The 16,600-nt window shown below is 41.9% G+C and overlaps 1 protein-coding gene across 1 annotated transcript in view; it reads left to right on the forward strand.

The window, feature by feature from the left end:
* Positions 1-16,600, forward strand: part of adam10a (ADAM metallopeptidase domain 10a) — a 172,791-nt gene that overhangs the window by 138,597 nt on the left and 17,594 nt on the right. Inside the window, exons 9-13 of the mRNA XM_072278428.1 lie at positions 1,604-1,767; positions 7,559-7,742; positions 8,101-8,251; positions 10,908-11,091; positions 12,412-12,514. Of these exons, the coding sequence (XP_072134529.1) occupies positions 1,604-1,767; positions 7,559-7,742; positions 8,101-8,251; positions 10,908-11,091; positions 12,412-12,514 (786 nt within the window). The remainder of the gene's footprint in view (positions 1-1,603; positions 1,768-7,558; positions 7,743-8,100; positions 8,252-10,907; positions 11,092-12,411; positions 12,515-16,600) is intronic.

Here is a 16,600-nt window from a genome sequence, read left to right on the forward strand (position 1 = left end):
ATCTGTGATACACTTTACAGCACCTCTGTGGAACAAAACATAATCCTGACGCTTTCCTTGCCAACAACATTGTGGTGTGGCATGAACTACATCACACTGCTTAATAATAATACTGTCCTTGTTCTAAATTATTTGTGCTCGTGATACCTAAAATGTTAAAAACCATTATAGAAAAACGTTACAGCTACCAAAATGAATTAGACACTCATATACAAATAGAATGTTTGTAGTAAAATATACAATACAGAATTATTTCAGAAAGGTATGATGGGCAGGCAGAGGGCTTTATTAACATATGTGGAATTTGCATTGGGCTTAATTAATGGATGTGGAGCTTAGCCTCTTCCCTCCGAAACTGCTTGCTCACATATTTAATTCTTTTACACTCAGTCTTGGTCTTGTTCTTTTATAACCTAGTATTTCGAAAGTATTTAAAAAAAAAACTCAGCTGTATGGTACCTCTCTCTGTGAAAACAGTCCATCATGTAAGTGCTGTTGAATCCTGCCAGGAAACAGTTGGTTTGAATATTTTGACATTGCGGAGAGGAACTAGCAGCTTCTAGTCATTTTATTAATGAGCCAAAAGGAATCAAAGTAGTCAGGAGCTAACCCACATGAGTGCAGATTTAAAAGGTTGGTCCCCGTTGGAATGAATTACGCTGGCATAAAGAAGAACCACCAAGGAAACAAAACCGTGCCCTGGAAAATGTAGCTACCAAAGCTACTGAAATATCAAAGCTTCAAAAAGAAAAGCCATCTACCACAGCCCTGTAGAAACTTGACAACTATATAAAACGTGGTAGAGCAATGAAAATTTAAAGTGAAAGCTGAATATTCATTGCACCAATAAAAAGAACCAAGTACATGAGTACAAGGGAACAAAATATATGACAGCACATTGAACTGCTAATATATGTATCCTCCCTGAGCTGTCATAGCTCTGATACATTAACTGTTTAATAAATGTATTTAGCAACTATTTTCTAGGAGCAATTGATTTTTAATTGAGAGGAGTAATATAAACATTAAGTTTAAAAGAAAATATAGTCTCCTTTTACTTTGGTTTTTTGAAGTTGGTGATAAATAGTAAAAAATATATTGGTGTATTAGCAAGCAGGGTAATTATATCCCTGCTCACAATCACATTCAGCGATATGGAAACAGCTTCTTCCCATCCGCTGTCAGGTTTCTGAATGGTCCATAAATCCATCAACACTACCTGTACTTCCTTTTGTTTTTGCACTGCACTATATTTATTTTGTAACTTGTAGTAATTTTATGTTGTTGCACTCTAATGCTGCCGTAAAACAACAAATTTCATGTCATACAGGACAGTGATAATCCTGATTCTGATACTGACAGTACAGGCATATATTGGTACATTATGGAATATATTCCTGCAAACTGTTCAGACATCGTCATCTAGTGTTGTTCCTAACTTTGTAGTGTAGTCATATTTGTTTCATTGTCCTGACAACAGCAATCTAAAAATGGTTGTATTTCCACAGTTAAAGAAATCAGCAGCTTCAGTAATATGCTGTACTTCAATATATTAGGTTATTAATTTAACCAATACATTTATATTTCGTTTTCTACTAAATAGGAAACTCTGGGGGGATTTGTGAGAAAAACAAGCTTTATTCTGATGGCAAGAAGAAGTCACTCAACACTGGAATCATCACCGTCCAGAACTACGGTTCTCATGTCCCTCCTAAGGTTTCTCACATCACTTTTGCTCATGAAATAGGCCACAACTTTGGTTCTCCAGTAAGTATTATATTTAACGTGATTCAGCTTTAGTTACTAAACCTTTTCTAGTTTGTTGCTACTGTTCATTCCAATGTAATTTTCAACTTCAAACAAGTATTACTTTTCAAAATTAATTCATAGATGGTACTGTTTTGCATTGGTGCTGAAATCATTAAAGTTAACATAAACTCTGCAATTATAAAGCATCCACATTGATACTAATTAAAAATATATGAAATTAAAATGCATCATTTATAACAATAAACTTGCTCACAACCACCAGCAAGATTCTCCTTGTGGGTCAGGACACTCCATACATTCATACCTCGGCATGGAGAGAACTAGAGGTCGCACGCCAGCACATCTAATGTCTAACTTGGACCCTGGGCGCATAGTGTGTTAAAGGGAAGTTCCTAATTAACCCGAACTGAATGGCCAGGTATAGGAATCTGGACTACCTGTAGGACTGGCTGCTGACATGGCAAAGGCAGGTGATGGTTAGTGGTTTGTTTGGTTAACTAATGTGTTAGTTAAAACATATTTATTTAATTTAAACATTTAGTTTAATAAAATACTTTAAGTTGTGGCCCAGGATTATCCCATTTTCTCAGAGGCTATCAGGAGAGTTTGGGTTGGATCCACCACCTGAGGCTAGTTACTACCTGTGACTGCTGAACTTAGCAATGTAGGGGTGGGGGGTGTGGTTCTTGAGGCTTTGATGACATCAGGCATGATCACCCCATTATGTCAGAACCAAACTTAACATCTCAAAGATAAAGTTGAGTTTATTGCCATTTGGACAAGTACATGCATGTGCATGAAAATCTTACTTGCAGCAACATCAGGTGCACATAGCATCATATGAATGATATTCACAAGGAAAACATAACTGAAACATAAATGAAACAATTCGTGAAACAAAGAACACAATTAGGACAAAAACGGTATTTCAGAGATATGTAATCATTGTCCTCCTCCTCCTCCTCTAGTACTCCAGTGGAAAAGGCCTTTGAATGAGAACTTCCTGTGATCAGTTATGCAGATCACAATTGTTTTAAAGTGAAGAGTTTTAAAAAGGCTGGTTTACTTGTTTGTAGTTTGTATGTGTCTGCAGTGCCCAAAATGTGTATCTTATGTTTTGCCTATTTGTTCAAAGATTCATTTTATTATCAAAGTATGTATGCAGAATACAACTCTAAAATTTGTCTTCTTCAGACATCCATAGAATACAGAAAACCATGTAAGTAGTTAAAAGGAAGGCATCAATCCTCCCCACGAAAAGAAAAAGCAACAAAATCTCACAAACCCCAAAAGACTCAACCCCTCCCTTGCACAAAAACTAACAAATCACCTAAACCCCAACCCACCAATCCGCAACAAGAAAGAATAGTCGAGAAAAAAACATAGATTTGAAAGAGGCCCAGCAGCCCCTTTCGGGCTGCGACTCAGACCAGTGCCCCTCCCACCCCCTGAGAATAGTCTGTTCTCCTCAGCATTTACCTCTGTCATCAAGAAATGGCCCTTTATCTCGTCTCTGAGCTTCTCCTCACAGTAGCTTGTGCTCGCAGTTTTCTCCTGGAGTTTTCTCGGGGACAGCAGAGTGCTAGTTCACTTGATTGAACTACAAACTAAGGCACAGGCTCCAACAGTTTCAAAAACAAAATTAAGATGAAAAAAATGAGGACGTAGAAAAACTGATATGATTCAGGATCTGAAAAACATTGCCCGAGGAATTGCTGTTTGCTGGTGTCATCTTTTCAGAAGGAAATCCGGTCAAGGATTGTTGGTTTGAAATAAGCTAATTAAACCAGTTGGAATTGTTGTGTATACACTTAAAGATAAATATGCTAACAGTAGGTTTGTAGCATCATTCAATACTCTATCTGTGCACTTAACACAGTCAGCCATATCTCAGCAGAATGTTGGTAGACATCGCCTGGTTCTCTAGAAATACAGTATCTCCTGTGGTTTCTGTTAGGTGGACCTGTCTGACGGTTCCTGGGGAACAGATTCATATAGCCACCCCCTCCCTAATGACGTGGAGTGGGGAAACAGGGCTGAGATCTGAGTTCCACATCTGATGTCGGCAAGTATCTCCAGTCTTGCTGTTTTTGGGCAAAGCAACAAATGGCTGCTAAAGCAAAAGCAGAGGCAGTTAGTCAGCAGTAAGAGTTCTCTCTGTAGGAGCGGAAAGGCTGTTGATTTATAAAGTTTGAGAAAACGTGGGAGAATCTCAGCAAGGCTTCTCCTACATCACTACACCATGTATGTTTGACGCTCCAAAGTTTTTGACTTGGACTGTAGCTCAATTACTGCTTACAGAGGAGACGGTCTAACGATAATCATGTTTTATTATTATCTGTCTTTCTTGTAATCAGTGGTAAATCTGCTTAGAGTGAGCTCTATTGCTTTAAGCCTTGTGGGTAATAGGGATTGAGTTTTGCTGATATAATTGGTTTATTATTGATTATTGTAGCAAAAAAATTTGGTTTTGCATGCCATCCATATAGATCAATTCACCACATCAGCATATCGAGGTAGAACAGGGGAAAAACAATAACAAAATACAGAGTCCTTATCCGCGAGTTCCGCATGCGCGAATTCAACCAAACCCGGAAGTGCTCTTCCAGCACTTGTTGTTTGAGCATGTACAGACTTTTTTTTTCTTGTCATTATTCTCTAAACAATGCAATGTAACAACTATTTTACATAGCATTTACATTGTCCAGGTGCACGTTCCTTTATCCGAAATTCTGAAATCCAAAAAGCTCCGAAAACCGAAGTTTTTTTCGCCAACAGCTGACGTCACTCAGGTGTGACGTGGCAGCACTAGCAGAGGCCGCCAGACGTCAGTTGTGGCTCAGTGCTCGTACTGGTTACACGTGCATTTGCTGTTCACTGATATTTTGTGTTCACTGTTGACTTTGTGTTTAATTTCACTGTGAAAATGTCAAAAAGAGCTGCAGATACCCCTATTTGTAACAATGAGAAAAAGAGAGGGAATCTTTTCTATCAATAATGCAGAAAGTCGAGTTATTGCAGATAACTCGTATTGATCGTGGTGTGTCTGTGCGGCGTCTTACTGAAGAAAATAGTGTCAGAACTACCACTGTATATGACTTAAATAAACAGAAAGACAAGTTACTGAAGTTTTATAGTGACAGTGACGTTCTGCATTTATTCCAATAAGTCATTTACCATGTGTTTGATTTGGTTCGTTTGAAGCTGTATATTTTTATGTTTTATTGAATGTTTTTGTTGGAAATAAAATTTCTTCTTGTCATTATTCCCTAAATAGTACAGTATAACAATTATTTACATAGCATTTACATTGTATTAGGTATTATAAGTACTCTAGAGATGATTTAAAGTATACAGGAGGATGTGCGTAGGTTATCATGGATTGGGATAGAAAAACTGGAAGTTCTTTTACTAAGGAAGTCGGAACAGGTACATCCGGTATTATTTAGCGTCAGTTAGTCAAATGTTTGTCTTAGTATATAGTATATATTTTACCTTTATATACATATAATACACTTAAGAAATGTATGTTTCGGTGCCGGGCTCGGGAACGGAAGCTCCCGAACGCGCTCTCCATCTGTGCCAGGTTGATGTGGAGGATCAAAACCCCAAAACCCAACAATTAAACCACTGCGTTGCTTTGTAATAATTGTACCTTTCATTGGGGCAGGGCCTTTCTCACTTTATCCTTTAAAATTGTTCCGATCATTGACCGACTGTAGCCTAACGCTCTTCCAATGACCGATGGCGTTTCACCTCTTTCTGATTGCTTTATTATTTCCACTTTATTTTCAATTGTGATCGTGATTATTTTCATGAACAGAAACACTGCAGATTCAGAGCTCCGCCGCCGGGTCCTAATGTCCACTGTACTGTGACAGGTTAAATAAGGTCCGGGGTTCCGCTGTGTCCTAAGGTCCACTGCATTGATACAGGTTGAATAAGGGACTTGAGCATCCGCGTATTCTGGTATCCGCGAGGGGTCCCAGAACCAATTCCTCACAGATAAGGAGGGCCAACTTTGTAGTATTATAGGTAAAGTGCATGCAGGCAGACAGTAAGATATAAGGTCCTGAAAAGGTGCTGTAGATTGTGATGCTTTCAAAGAAGGTATGCTTGGATTATTGGAATGGTATATAATGAGCAAGGGTAGATAATTATTGTTGTTGAGACCAACTACTTTAATAAGAAATGTTTATTTAAAAAAAGGCAAGTTTTAGTTTAAGCAGGTTTTCCCTTTACAAGTGCTGTTTATAGTGTATTATTTAAATTTTTTTCAAAATATATGTACTTTGATAATAAGTTTGAAAATCCCAGGAGCAATTTTGGAAAGCTGAAGAATGAAAGGGTGAAGAGTGACTTGTACTTGTAAGGCTAGTTCTTTTGAATTTGATAGAAATAGATTTACCAACTTTCATTTCATCACAGAGCATTTTTGTTTAGTCTTTCATGGGATGTGCGTATTGCAGAGATTTATTGTCCCATCTATAACTGAATAGTTCTTGGGTTGATCGATCACTTTAATAGTGAAGAATTAGCCCCATTCAGTCTATCTGAAATAGCTTATCTAGGTCAGACTGCAATTTTTCTTTCCTGAAAAACATTTGTAAACCTGATGCATTTTAATTTATTTTGTAGTTTTGTATTTAGAGATCGAGCATTGAACAGATCCTTCTGGCCCAGCGAGCCACATCGCCCAGCAACCCACCTATTTAATACTAGCCTAAGCACAGAGGACCATTTACAGTGACTAATTAACCTACCAAACAGTACATCTTTGGCCTGTGGGAGGAAATCAGAGCACCCAGAGGGAACCTACACAGTTCCAGGGAGAATGTACAAATTCCTTACAGGTGGTGCTGTAATTGAACTCAGAACTCCGGAATGCCCTGACCTGTAATAACATCCTGCTAACTGCTATTCTACCATAATGCCTGTGACTTGATTTTTATGACAATCAAATTGTTTCCTGGCATTAGTTAAGGAAATGTATTTAAAAATCCTGTTGGCCTCTGAGATGGGGATAGACGACTTAAGTTGTGAGTTGATAGTCCAGGCTCCTGCTAATTCTGTCAACTAAATACGATTACTATACGTTCAATATTTTGAATTCTATTCACTGTTATAGCTCAGTATGGAAGTAAGTTGGCCTGCAACATGTCCTTGCCAGTAATGATGGGTTTGCTGACCAGGTTTATCTGGTTTAGTAATGCAGTTAAGAGGGGAATGTTTGCCAAGTCATGGCAAGAAATTCCCTTCTGTAAAAAAAAAGTTATTCTGATTTTTTTTTCTCTCTGCATCCACCTGAAAAATGGCACTTCCTGAGCATTCCAATGTAGAGCTGATTGTATGGTGCATCAATCTACAAATGTTTGGTATGAGTCTGCATCTATGCATCTATCAGAAATGTTTTTGAAAAACATTGGGTTATATTTTTACAGGCATACAATTGCCAAAAGAGTGATTGTCTGTGACAGTATTGCTCTGGCTGGAGGGGAGAACATTGAGAGTTTGTATGCACACAATCTATTTGCAAGTTGTTTGCTGCATAGTATTGTGAAGTCAAACTATCTGGAAAAATACTTTCTGAGGGAAAAAATGTGTGTGTGCTTTTATACTCAGTTTATCCTGTGGTATTGCACCAGGGTACCCAGTGGCTTTTTGCGAACCTAATCACTTAATAGTTATCACAATGTGCGTGAGTATCTTGTGATGCAAAGACCAGCACTTGTGATTGCATTATAAGCTGTGAATAATATTCAGTATACTCTTCTATTTATCTTCCCAGCATGATTCTGGCAGTGAATGTACCCCAGGAGAATCCAAGTCTGGGGAGCTGAAAGAGAGAGGCAATTATATTATGTATGCACGAGCTACGTCTGGTGATAAGCAGAACAACAATAAATTCTCTCTGTGTAGTATTAAAAACATCAGCCAGGTCCTAGACAAGAAGAAACACATCTGCTTTGTTGGTAAGTATAAAAACAGCAGCTTCACAAAATTCATAAATTATACATTTTAAGCCATTTACTACTGCAGTTTTGTACCGGAAAACAAGATATTAATTAATCTCAGATCACTTTTCGGAAGCTAACTAGAAATGTCCATTTTTAATGCTTTATTTGAGCTGGGCAATTTAGCCTCTCTAGGTAATTAAGCATTGCCATTTTCATATGTAACAGTGGGTAATGTAGTACGGGATTTTCTGTTCATTTCTGCTTCAATAAATAGACATTACATTTGGCACTATCCAGCATCTGAGTTGTTTAAATGCTACATTCAAGCACTGAATTATGACACTAATGTAGAAAATAAATTTTAATTTTTAAGAGTCTGGGAAACCGATCTGTGGCAATGGTTTAGTTGAAGTGGGAGAGCAGTGTGATTGTGGCTACAGTGACCAGTGCACTGATGAATGCTGCTACAATGCAAATGAAGCAGAGGACAAGAAATGCAAACTTAAACCAAACAAACATTGCAGGTGAGCATGTTTAAAATGCCACTGACTTTTGTGCAGGCACTTTTCTCCTTTTTCCCAGTCAAAACTGCATTGAAAACCAGGATAATAATCTATTAATAAAGATTATAATGGTGCACACCTTCAGTAGATGCAAAGATCAATATTTTGCAAGTTGTTTTCAGTAGATGCAACATTTGCATGTTCTTGTGAAGTACTAAATCTTCCTGTGGAAAATTTAAGAAAGGCGAAGTTGATCCTTGCTGACCAATTTTTTTTTAATCATTGCATGATATGAGGGTATGACTGAAACAGTACCTTGAGTAACTGAACTTGGTGGTGTGCTGAGTTCCGAATTTCACACTTTCCTCAACTACAAGTCTAATGTTAGATCAGTCTTTTTATTTACTCATGAAGAAATTTGGCATGACCTTAAATGGAATAATGCTTTTTTTGCCTTTATTCTATCTTTGAATATTGTGTGGTGGTGGAATTAATTTTAAACATTCTTATAGTTGCATTAAAATATTACTGAATTTGAGTAACTTTAGCTAAGTGAAGAAAGGGGAGTTTTTCCCATTAGCAGTGGATTCAAGCAGTAGGGAACAGATTTATAGTAAAACAAAATATCTAGGATTGTTATTTTAAAAAAATGTGTATTATGATCTGGAATATATTTCCTGAAAAATTGGAGGATGTACACTACTGTGCAGAAGTCTTAGGTACGTATATATAGCTAGGGTGCCTAAGACTTTTGCACAGTACTCTATTTGTCAACGTGGAGCAAAGAGCAAGTTTGTAAATCTGGCTGGAAGTTTACCTCAAGTTTACCTGGTATGCTGAGCTCGTTGACTTCATTAACTTTGCCTCCAACTTTCACCCTGCCCTCAAGTTTACCGGGTCCATTTCTGACACCTCCCTCCCCTTTCTTGATCTTTCTGTCTCTCTCTCTGGAGACAGCTTATCTACTGATGTCTACTTTAAGCCTACGGACTCTCACAGCTACCTGGACTATTCCTCTTCCCACCCTGCCTCTTGCAAAATTGCCATCCCCTTCTCGCAATTCTTCTGTCTCCGCCGCATCTACTCTCAGGATGAGGCTTTTCATTCCAGGACGAAGGAGATGTCTTCCTTTTTTAAAGAAAGGGGCTTCCCTTCCTCCACCATCAACTCTGCTCTCAAATGCATCTCTCCCATTTCATGCACATCTGCTCTCACCCCATCCTCCCACCACCCCACTAGGAATAGGGTTCCCCTTGTCCTCACCTACCACCCCACCAGCCTCCGGGTCCAACATAAAATTCCCCGTAACTTCCGCCACCGGGATCACACCACTAAGCACATCTTTCCCTCCCCCCCCCCCCTTTCTGCTTTCCGCAGGGATTGCTCCCTTCGCAACTCCCTTGTCCATTCGTCCCCCCCCCCCCCATCTCTTCCCACCGATCTCCCTCCCGGCACTTATCCTTGTAAGCGGAACAAGTGCTACACTGCCCTTAAACTTCCTCCTTTACCACCATTCAGGGCCCCAAACAGTCCTTCCAGGTGAGGCGACACTTCACCTGTGAGTCGGCTGGGGTGATATGCTGTGTTTGATACTCCTGATGCGGCCTTCTATATATTGGTGAGACCCGACGCAGGCTGGGAGACTGTTTCGCTGAACACCTATGCTCTGTCCACCAGAGAAAGCAGGATCTCCCAGTGGCCACACATGTTGATTCCACGTCCCATTCCCATTCCCATTCCCATTCTGATATGTCTATCCACGGCCTCCTCTACTGTCAAGGTGAAGCCACACTCAGGTTGGAGGAACAACACCTTATATTCCGTCTGGATAGCCTCCAACCTGATGGCATGAACACTGACTTCTCTAACTTCCGTTAGGCCCCACCTCCCTATCGTACCCCATCCCTCATTTATTTATTATTATTGTTTTTTTTCTTTCCCCTTTTTTTCCCTCTTTTTTTCTCCCTCTGTCCCTCTCACTATAACTCCTTGCCCATCCTCTTGGTTCCCCCCCCTTTCTTTTTCCCTAGGCCTCCCGTCCCATGAGCCTCTCACTTCTCCAGCCTCGTATCCCTTTTGCCAATCAACTTTCCAGCTTTTAGCTCCATCCCTCCCCCTCCTATCATTTGGGATCTCCCCCTCCCCTTCCCAGTTTCAAATCTCTTACTATCTCTTCTTTCAGTTAGTCCTGATGAAGGATCTCGGCCCGAAACGTCGACTGTACCTCTTCCTATATATGCTGCCTGACCTGCTGCGTTCACCAGCATTTTGTGTGTGTTGCTTGAATTTCCAGCATCTGCAGATTTCCTTGTGTTTGCTATATATTTGTGTCTAATTTTTTTTGCACAGTACTGGAGATTGTGGCTTCCAAAAAGGAAATTGGATAAATACTTGAAGGATAGATAAGGTGTAAGATTATGGGTGTGTGAACAGAGAATGAGACAGACTGGATTGTTCCTTATTGAACTGGCACAGACTGGAAGAGGCCAGTGGCAGCCGCTGTGCAGTAATGATTTAATGAAGATTGTTTTAACTCCATTTGGTTCACGGGAGAGGATGTGTTTAACAGTGGCAAAAGCTACTAAGGAAACAAACTCAATGCGTAACACAGGAGGTAATTTTAGAAAAACACAAATGAAGTTGAAGTATTTATTTCTCTGGTGGTTTTTATTTGTAGCCCAAGTCAAGGACCATGTTGTACCAAAGCCTGTAATTTCAAGAGTGCTGCTGAAAAATGCCGCAATGAGTCCGATTGTGCAAAGGAAGGAAAATGTAATGGTGTAACTGCCTTATGTCCAGCATCTGCTCCCAAAGACAACTTCACCCTCTGTAATATGAAAACTCAAGTTTGCATCAATGGGGTAAGTGTTTCAACATGTGGAAAGAAATCTTCATCTTACTTTGCAACACACATCAAAGTTGCTCGTGAATGCAGCAGGCCAGGACGAAGGGTCTTGGCCTGAAACGTCGACTGTACCTCTTCCTAGAGATGCTGCCTGGCCTGCCGCGTTCACCAGTAACTTTGATGTGTGTTGCTTGAATTTCCAGCATCTGCGGAATTCCTCGTGTTTACATTCATCTTACTTAGTATGGGCTGCTGTTTAGTAGAGTAAGCAAATGAAAAGATGATAAATGATACCATGGGAATGGGATCTTTGACCCAACTGATCTGTGCCAACCAAGATATCCACACAAGTAGTCCCACTTGCCAGCGTTTTAGCCCATAAGCCTCTTAAACCTTTTCCATCTGTGTATCTTTCCAGCTGTCTTACCTGCTTCCATCACTTCCTCTGGCAGCTCATTCGGTACACCGGCCATCCTCTGTAAAACAAAAAGACCTCCTTTCAAGTTCCTATTACACTTTATCTTCATCTTAAACCTGTGCCTTCTGGTTCTTTATTTCCCAATGCCAGGAAAAAAAGACTCAATACATTAACCTTGTTTATAACTTTACGTAAATAATCAGAATGATTCTTTAGAATTTTAGTATGTATTCTAAGCTATTTGATTCTAAAATACTTCCATAGTGGATTGTTCTCAAGCACTTGATGCCCATTTCTGGATGCTACTGTTGATCACTTCAGTCCATAAACTGAACTTTTTCCATACCTGCTCCACATGTTATTGGGAATAAAAAAGGAAAGGAAAGGTACGTCGCATCCAGAGTTTCTCTGGTTAGCAGATGATTTCCCTCCATGCCTCTCTGACGTAGTGGGGAACCGCGTACGAGGCAAGTTACAGCAGTGGTTTGCCATTGTCTTCTGCTGGGTGAGTTTCCAAAGAGATCACCAGCTCATAACCCAGCACAGATGGAAAGCGTGCAGGAGAGTCAGCTGGATTCAAACTCGGGACCTTTCGTCCCGAAGTCCGACGCTGATGCCAATACGCCATCAGTCCAGCCGGGTCTACTGGGAATAAACTTACTTTATATTGTATTAATATTCACAATCAAAATGCACACTTCTTAAGTTAAGTGCTCTGTAAATTTGGAGTAGTTAATCTAAATAAAATGTGATTAATTTTATATTTGCTTCTAAAATTGATTCCTCTTCTAAAACTTGGTACATATGGAATCAGAGAGTTATTCTTCTGTGGCTGGATCCATTGTGATGCTCTTTTTGGAATTGCTATTATAGTCATAGATTTAAATCAACTGAAGGTTTAATATTTTTTTCCACAAGCAATGTTCTGGATCAATCTGTGAGAAGTACATGCTGATGGAGTGTACCTGTACAAGCAAAGATGATGATTCGGAATTGTGCCATGTTTGCTGTATGGAGAAACGTAAGTGCTGTGTGATACCGAATCGAGCAAAAGATCTCACATTCTACCTGTAATCCTTTCGGTTTCCTTCCATTCCCACTCTTGGGTTGATCAGCCACTGTAAATAACCATTAGTGTGGGTATGTGGTGGAATGTGGGGGAAGTTGATGCAAATGTGGTGGTGGGGATTAAAATGGATTCAGGTAAGATTGGTGTATTGCTGGATACTTAATAGTTAGAACAGAAGCTGGGCCAAAGAGCCTGGGCAAAATGTGTTTCACTTGGAATGCCCATGGTAGTTTTTACATTGGGCATTCATCAAGGTGCTGTTGGCCATTGGTTGTAGATGTGTATTGTAGCATGTTCTGTGTAACATAGGCTGGAGAGTCCTTTACTTCACCATATCTGTCAAACTAGTGTACCAATTTTGGTAACACACATCAAAGTTGCTGGTGAACGCAGCAGGCCAGGCAGCATCTCAAGGAAGAGGTACAGTCGACGTTTCGGGCCGAGACCCTTCGTCAGGACTAACTGAAGGAAGAGCTAGTAAGAGATTTGAAAGTGGGAGGGGGAGATCCAAAATGATATGAGAAGACAGGAGGAGGAGGGATGGAGCCAGGAGCTGGACAGGTGATTGGCAAAAGGGATATGAGGGGATCATGGGACAGGAGGCCCATGGAGAAGGAAAAGGGGGAGGGGGGGAAAACCCAGAGGATGGGCAAGGGGTATAGTCAGAGGGACAGAGGGAGAAAAAGGAGAGAGAAAGAAAGAATATATGTATATAAATAACGGATGGGGTACGAGGGGGAGGTGGGGCATTAGCGGAAGTTTGAGAAGTCAATGTTCATACCATCAGGTTGGAGGCTCCCCAGATGGAATACAAGGTGTTGTTCCTCCAACTTGAGTGTGGCTTCATCTTTACAGTAGAGGAGGCTGTGGATAGACATATCGGAATGGGATGTGGAATTAAAATGTGTGACCACTGAGAGATCCTGCTTTCTCTGGTGGACAGAGCGTAGGTGTTCAGCAAAACGATGTCCCAGTCTGCGTTGGGTCTTGCCAATATATAGAAGGCCACATCAGGAGCACTGGTCGCAGTATATCACCCCAGCCGACTCACAGGTGAAGTGTCGCCTCACCTGGAAGGACTGTCTGGGGCCCTGAATAGTGGTAAGGGAGGAAGTGTAAGGGCATGTGTAGCACTTGTTCTGCTTACAAGGATAAGTGCTAGGAGGGAGATCAATGGGGAGGGATGGGGGGGACGAATGGACAAGGGAGTCACGTAGGGAGCGATCCCTGCAGAAAGCGGGGGGCGGGGGGTTGGAGGGAAAGATGTGCTTAGTGGTGCAATCCCGTTGGAGGTGGCGGAAGTTACTGAGAATAACATGGTGGATCCAGAGGCTGGTGGAGTGGTAGGTGAGGACAAGGGGAACCCTATTCCTAGTGGGGTGGCGGGAGGATGGAGTGAGAGCAGATGTGCGTGAGATGGGGGAGATGCGTTTGAGAGTAGAGTTGATGGTGGAGGAAAGGAAGCCCCTTTCTTTAAAAATGGAGGACATCTCCCTCGTCCTGGAATGAAAAGCCTCATCCTGAGGACAGATGCAGTGGAGGCGGAGGAATTGTGAGAAGGGGATGTCATTTTTGCAAGAGACAGGGCGAGAAGAGGAATAATCCAGATAGCTGTGAGAGTCAGTAGGCTTATAGTAGACATCAGTAGATAAGCTGCCTCCAGAGCTAGAGACAGAAAGATCTAGAAAGGGGAGGGAGGTGTCGGAAATGGACCAGGTAAACTTGAGGGCAGGGTGAAAGTTGGAGGCAAAGTTAATGAAATCAACGAGCTCAGCATGCATGCAGGAAGCAGCGCCAATGCAGTCGTCGATATAGCGAAGGAAAAGTGAGGGACAGATACCAGAATAGGCACGGAACATAGATTGTTCCACAAACCCAACAAAAAGGCAGGCATAGCTAGGACCCATACGGGTGCCCATAGCTACACCTTTAGTTTGGAGGAAGTGGGAGGAGCTAAAGGAGAAATTATTAAGAGTAAGGACTAATTCCGCTAATCGGAGCAGAGTGGTGGTAGAGGGGAACTGATTAGGTCTGGAATCCAAAAAGAAGCGTAGAGCTTTGAGACCTTCCTGATGGGGGATGGAAGTATATAAGGACTGGACATCCATGGTGAAAATAAAGCGGTGGGGGCCAGGGAACTTAAACTCATCGAAAAGTTTAGGAGGGTGAGAAGTGTCACAAACATGGGTAGGGAGGGATTGAACAAGGGGGGATAAAACCGTGTTGAGGTATGCAGAAATGAGTTCAGTGGGGCAGGAGCAAGCTGAGACAATAGGTCTGCCAGGACAGGCAGCAGGTTTGTGGATCTTGGGTAGGAGGTAGAAAGGAAGTGCGAGGTGTGGGAGCGATAAGTTTGGTAGCAGTGGATGGGAGATTCCCTGAGCGGATAAAGGCGGTGATGGTGTGGGAGACAATGGCCTGGTGCTCCTTAGTGGAGTCACGATCGAGGGGTAAATAAGAGGAAGTATCCGCGAGTTGTTGCTGTGCCTCGGCCAGGTAGAGGTCAGTACGCCAGACTACAACAGCACCCCCTTATCAGCAGGTTTAATAGTAAGATTAGGATTAGTGCAGAGGGAGTGGAGAGCAGAGCGTTCCGAAGGGGTGAGGTTGGAATGGGAACAAGGTGCAGTGAAGTCGAGACAGTTGATGTCCCGTCGGCAGTTAGCAATAAAGAGATCCAGAGCAGGCAGAAGACCAGAGCGGAGTGTCCATGAAGAGAAGGAGGGTTGAAGACGGGAGAAGGGGTCATTGGTGGGGGTGGAAGAGTCCTTGCCAAAGAAGTAGGCTTGGAGACGGAGATGGCGGAAGAAGAGTTCCGCGTCATGGCGAACACGGAACTTGCATGAGTGCAAAAGGACATGTTAGGAGTGGTATCAGATGTACTTCATGGAGTGCAAAGCTCAACACAAGGGTGAATATACAAGCTGCACATGTGCCGAACAGCAAATACAGCAGGCAGTTGACAAGTTAACCCATCCTATCATCTTATAAGCCAATGTTTGGCCATTGCTGGAGTGGACTTGGAGCCAATTCAAAGCAGCAGAACTGAGGTGAGGCAGAGTCGTGGCAGCAGGGCCTGGGTCTAAGAGCATGGAAGGATCTGATGTTCGGCTGATTTAAGTGGTGGGCCAGATTGAAAAGGTCAGGGGATCAAGATCGGAGGTGAGCGACAAGCCAGTGTTGAGCTCACTGCTTGGCAAGGTTTACTCGTCTCTGTGCTGAACTGAGGCTGTGGCCTGCAACTAACAGGCTCCTGGACCAGCTGCAGTGCTGACTGGCTTCAGGGCTGTGGACTCACTTTCATGAACTTCAGTTCCGAATGAAAAAGTATTAGTGCTTTCCTGGCATATATGATGAATAAACTCTTTTTGGTCTTGCAGCCGGGTACAGCTATCAGTTTTATCTGACGCTTCAATGACCAGCTCTGCCATCTTAATCAGGGATGATGCCTGGGTGTGTCTAGTCTGTCGTCCATCCCTTCTGATTGGTTAGCCCTCATCCAATCTGGTTTCCATGGTCACACCTTGTTTTAGGTTATGAAGACACGCAGTCCTCTTTTATTGTCATTTAGTAATGCATGCATTAAGAAATGATACAATATTTCCTGCGGGGTGATATCACAAAACACAGGACAGACCAAGACTGAAAAAACTAACAAAACCACGTAATTATAACATATAGTTACAACAGTGCAACAATACCATAACTTGATGAAGAAGTCGATGAGCACAGTAAAAAAGTTCAAAGTCTCTCAAATGTCCCACATCTCATGCAGACGGGAGAAGGAAGAAAAACTGTCCCTGCCATGCCGACCATCCTCTGAGTCATCTGAAAACTTCGAGCCTGCAGTCAGCTCTCCGACACCGAGTACTGACTGCCATCTCTGTCCAAACGATTCGACCTCAATCTCGGTCGCCAACAGCAGGCAAAGCTGGGGATTTTGAGGCCTTCCCTCTGGAAGATTCCCGACCGCGCAGTAACAACAGCAGCGAACTGATGTTTCAGAAATTTCTCCAGATGTTTTTCTGTGCTCTCACG

The sequence above is a fragment of the Mobula birostris genome, chromosome 14, assembly GCF_030028105.1.
Source record: "Mobula birostris isolate sMobBir1 chromosome 14, sMobBir1.hap1, whole genome shotgun sequence".
Classification (NCBI taxonomy): domain Eukaryota; kingdom Metazoa; phylum Chordata; class Chondrichthyes; order Myliobatiformes; family Myliobatidae; genus Mobula; species Mobula birostris.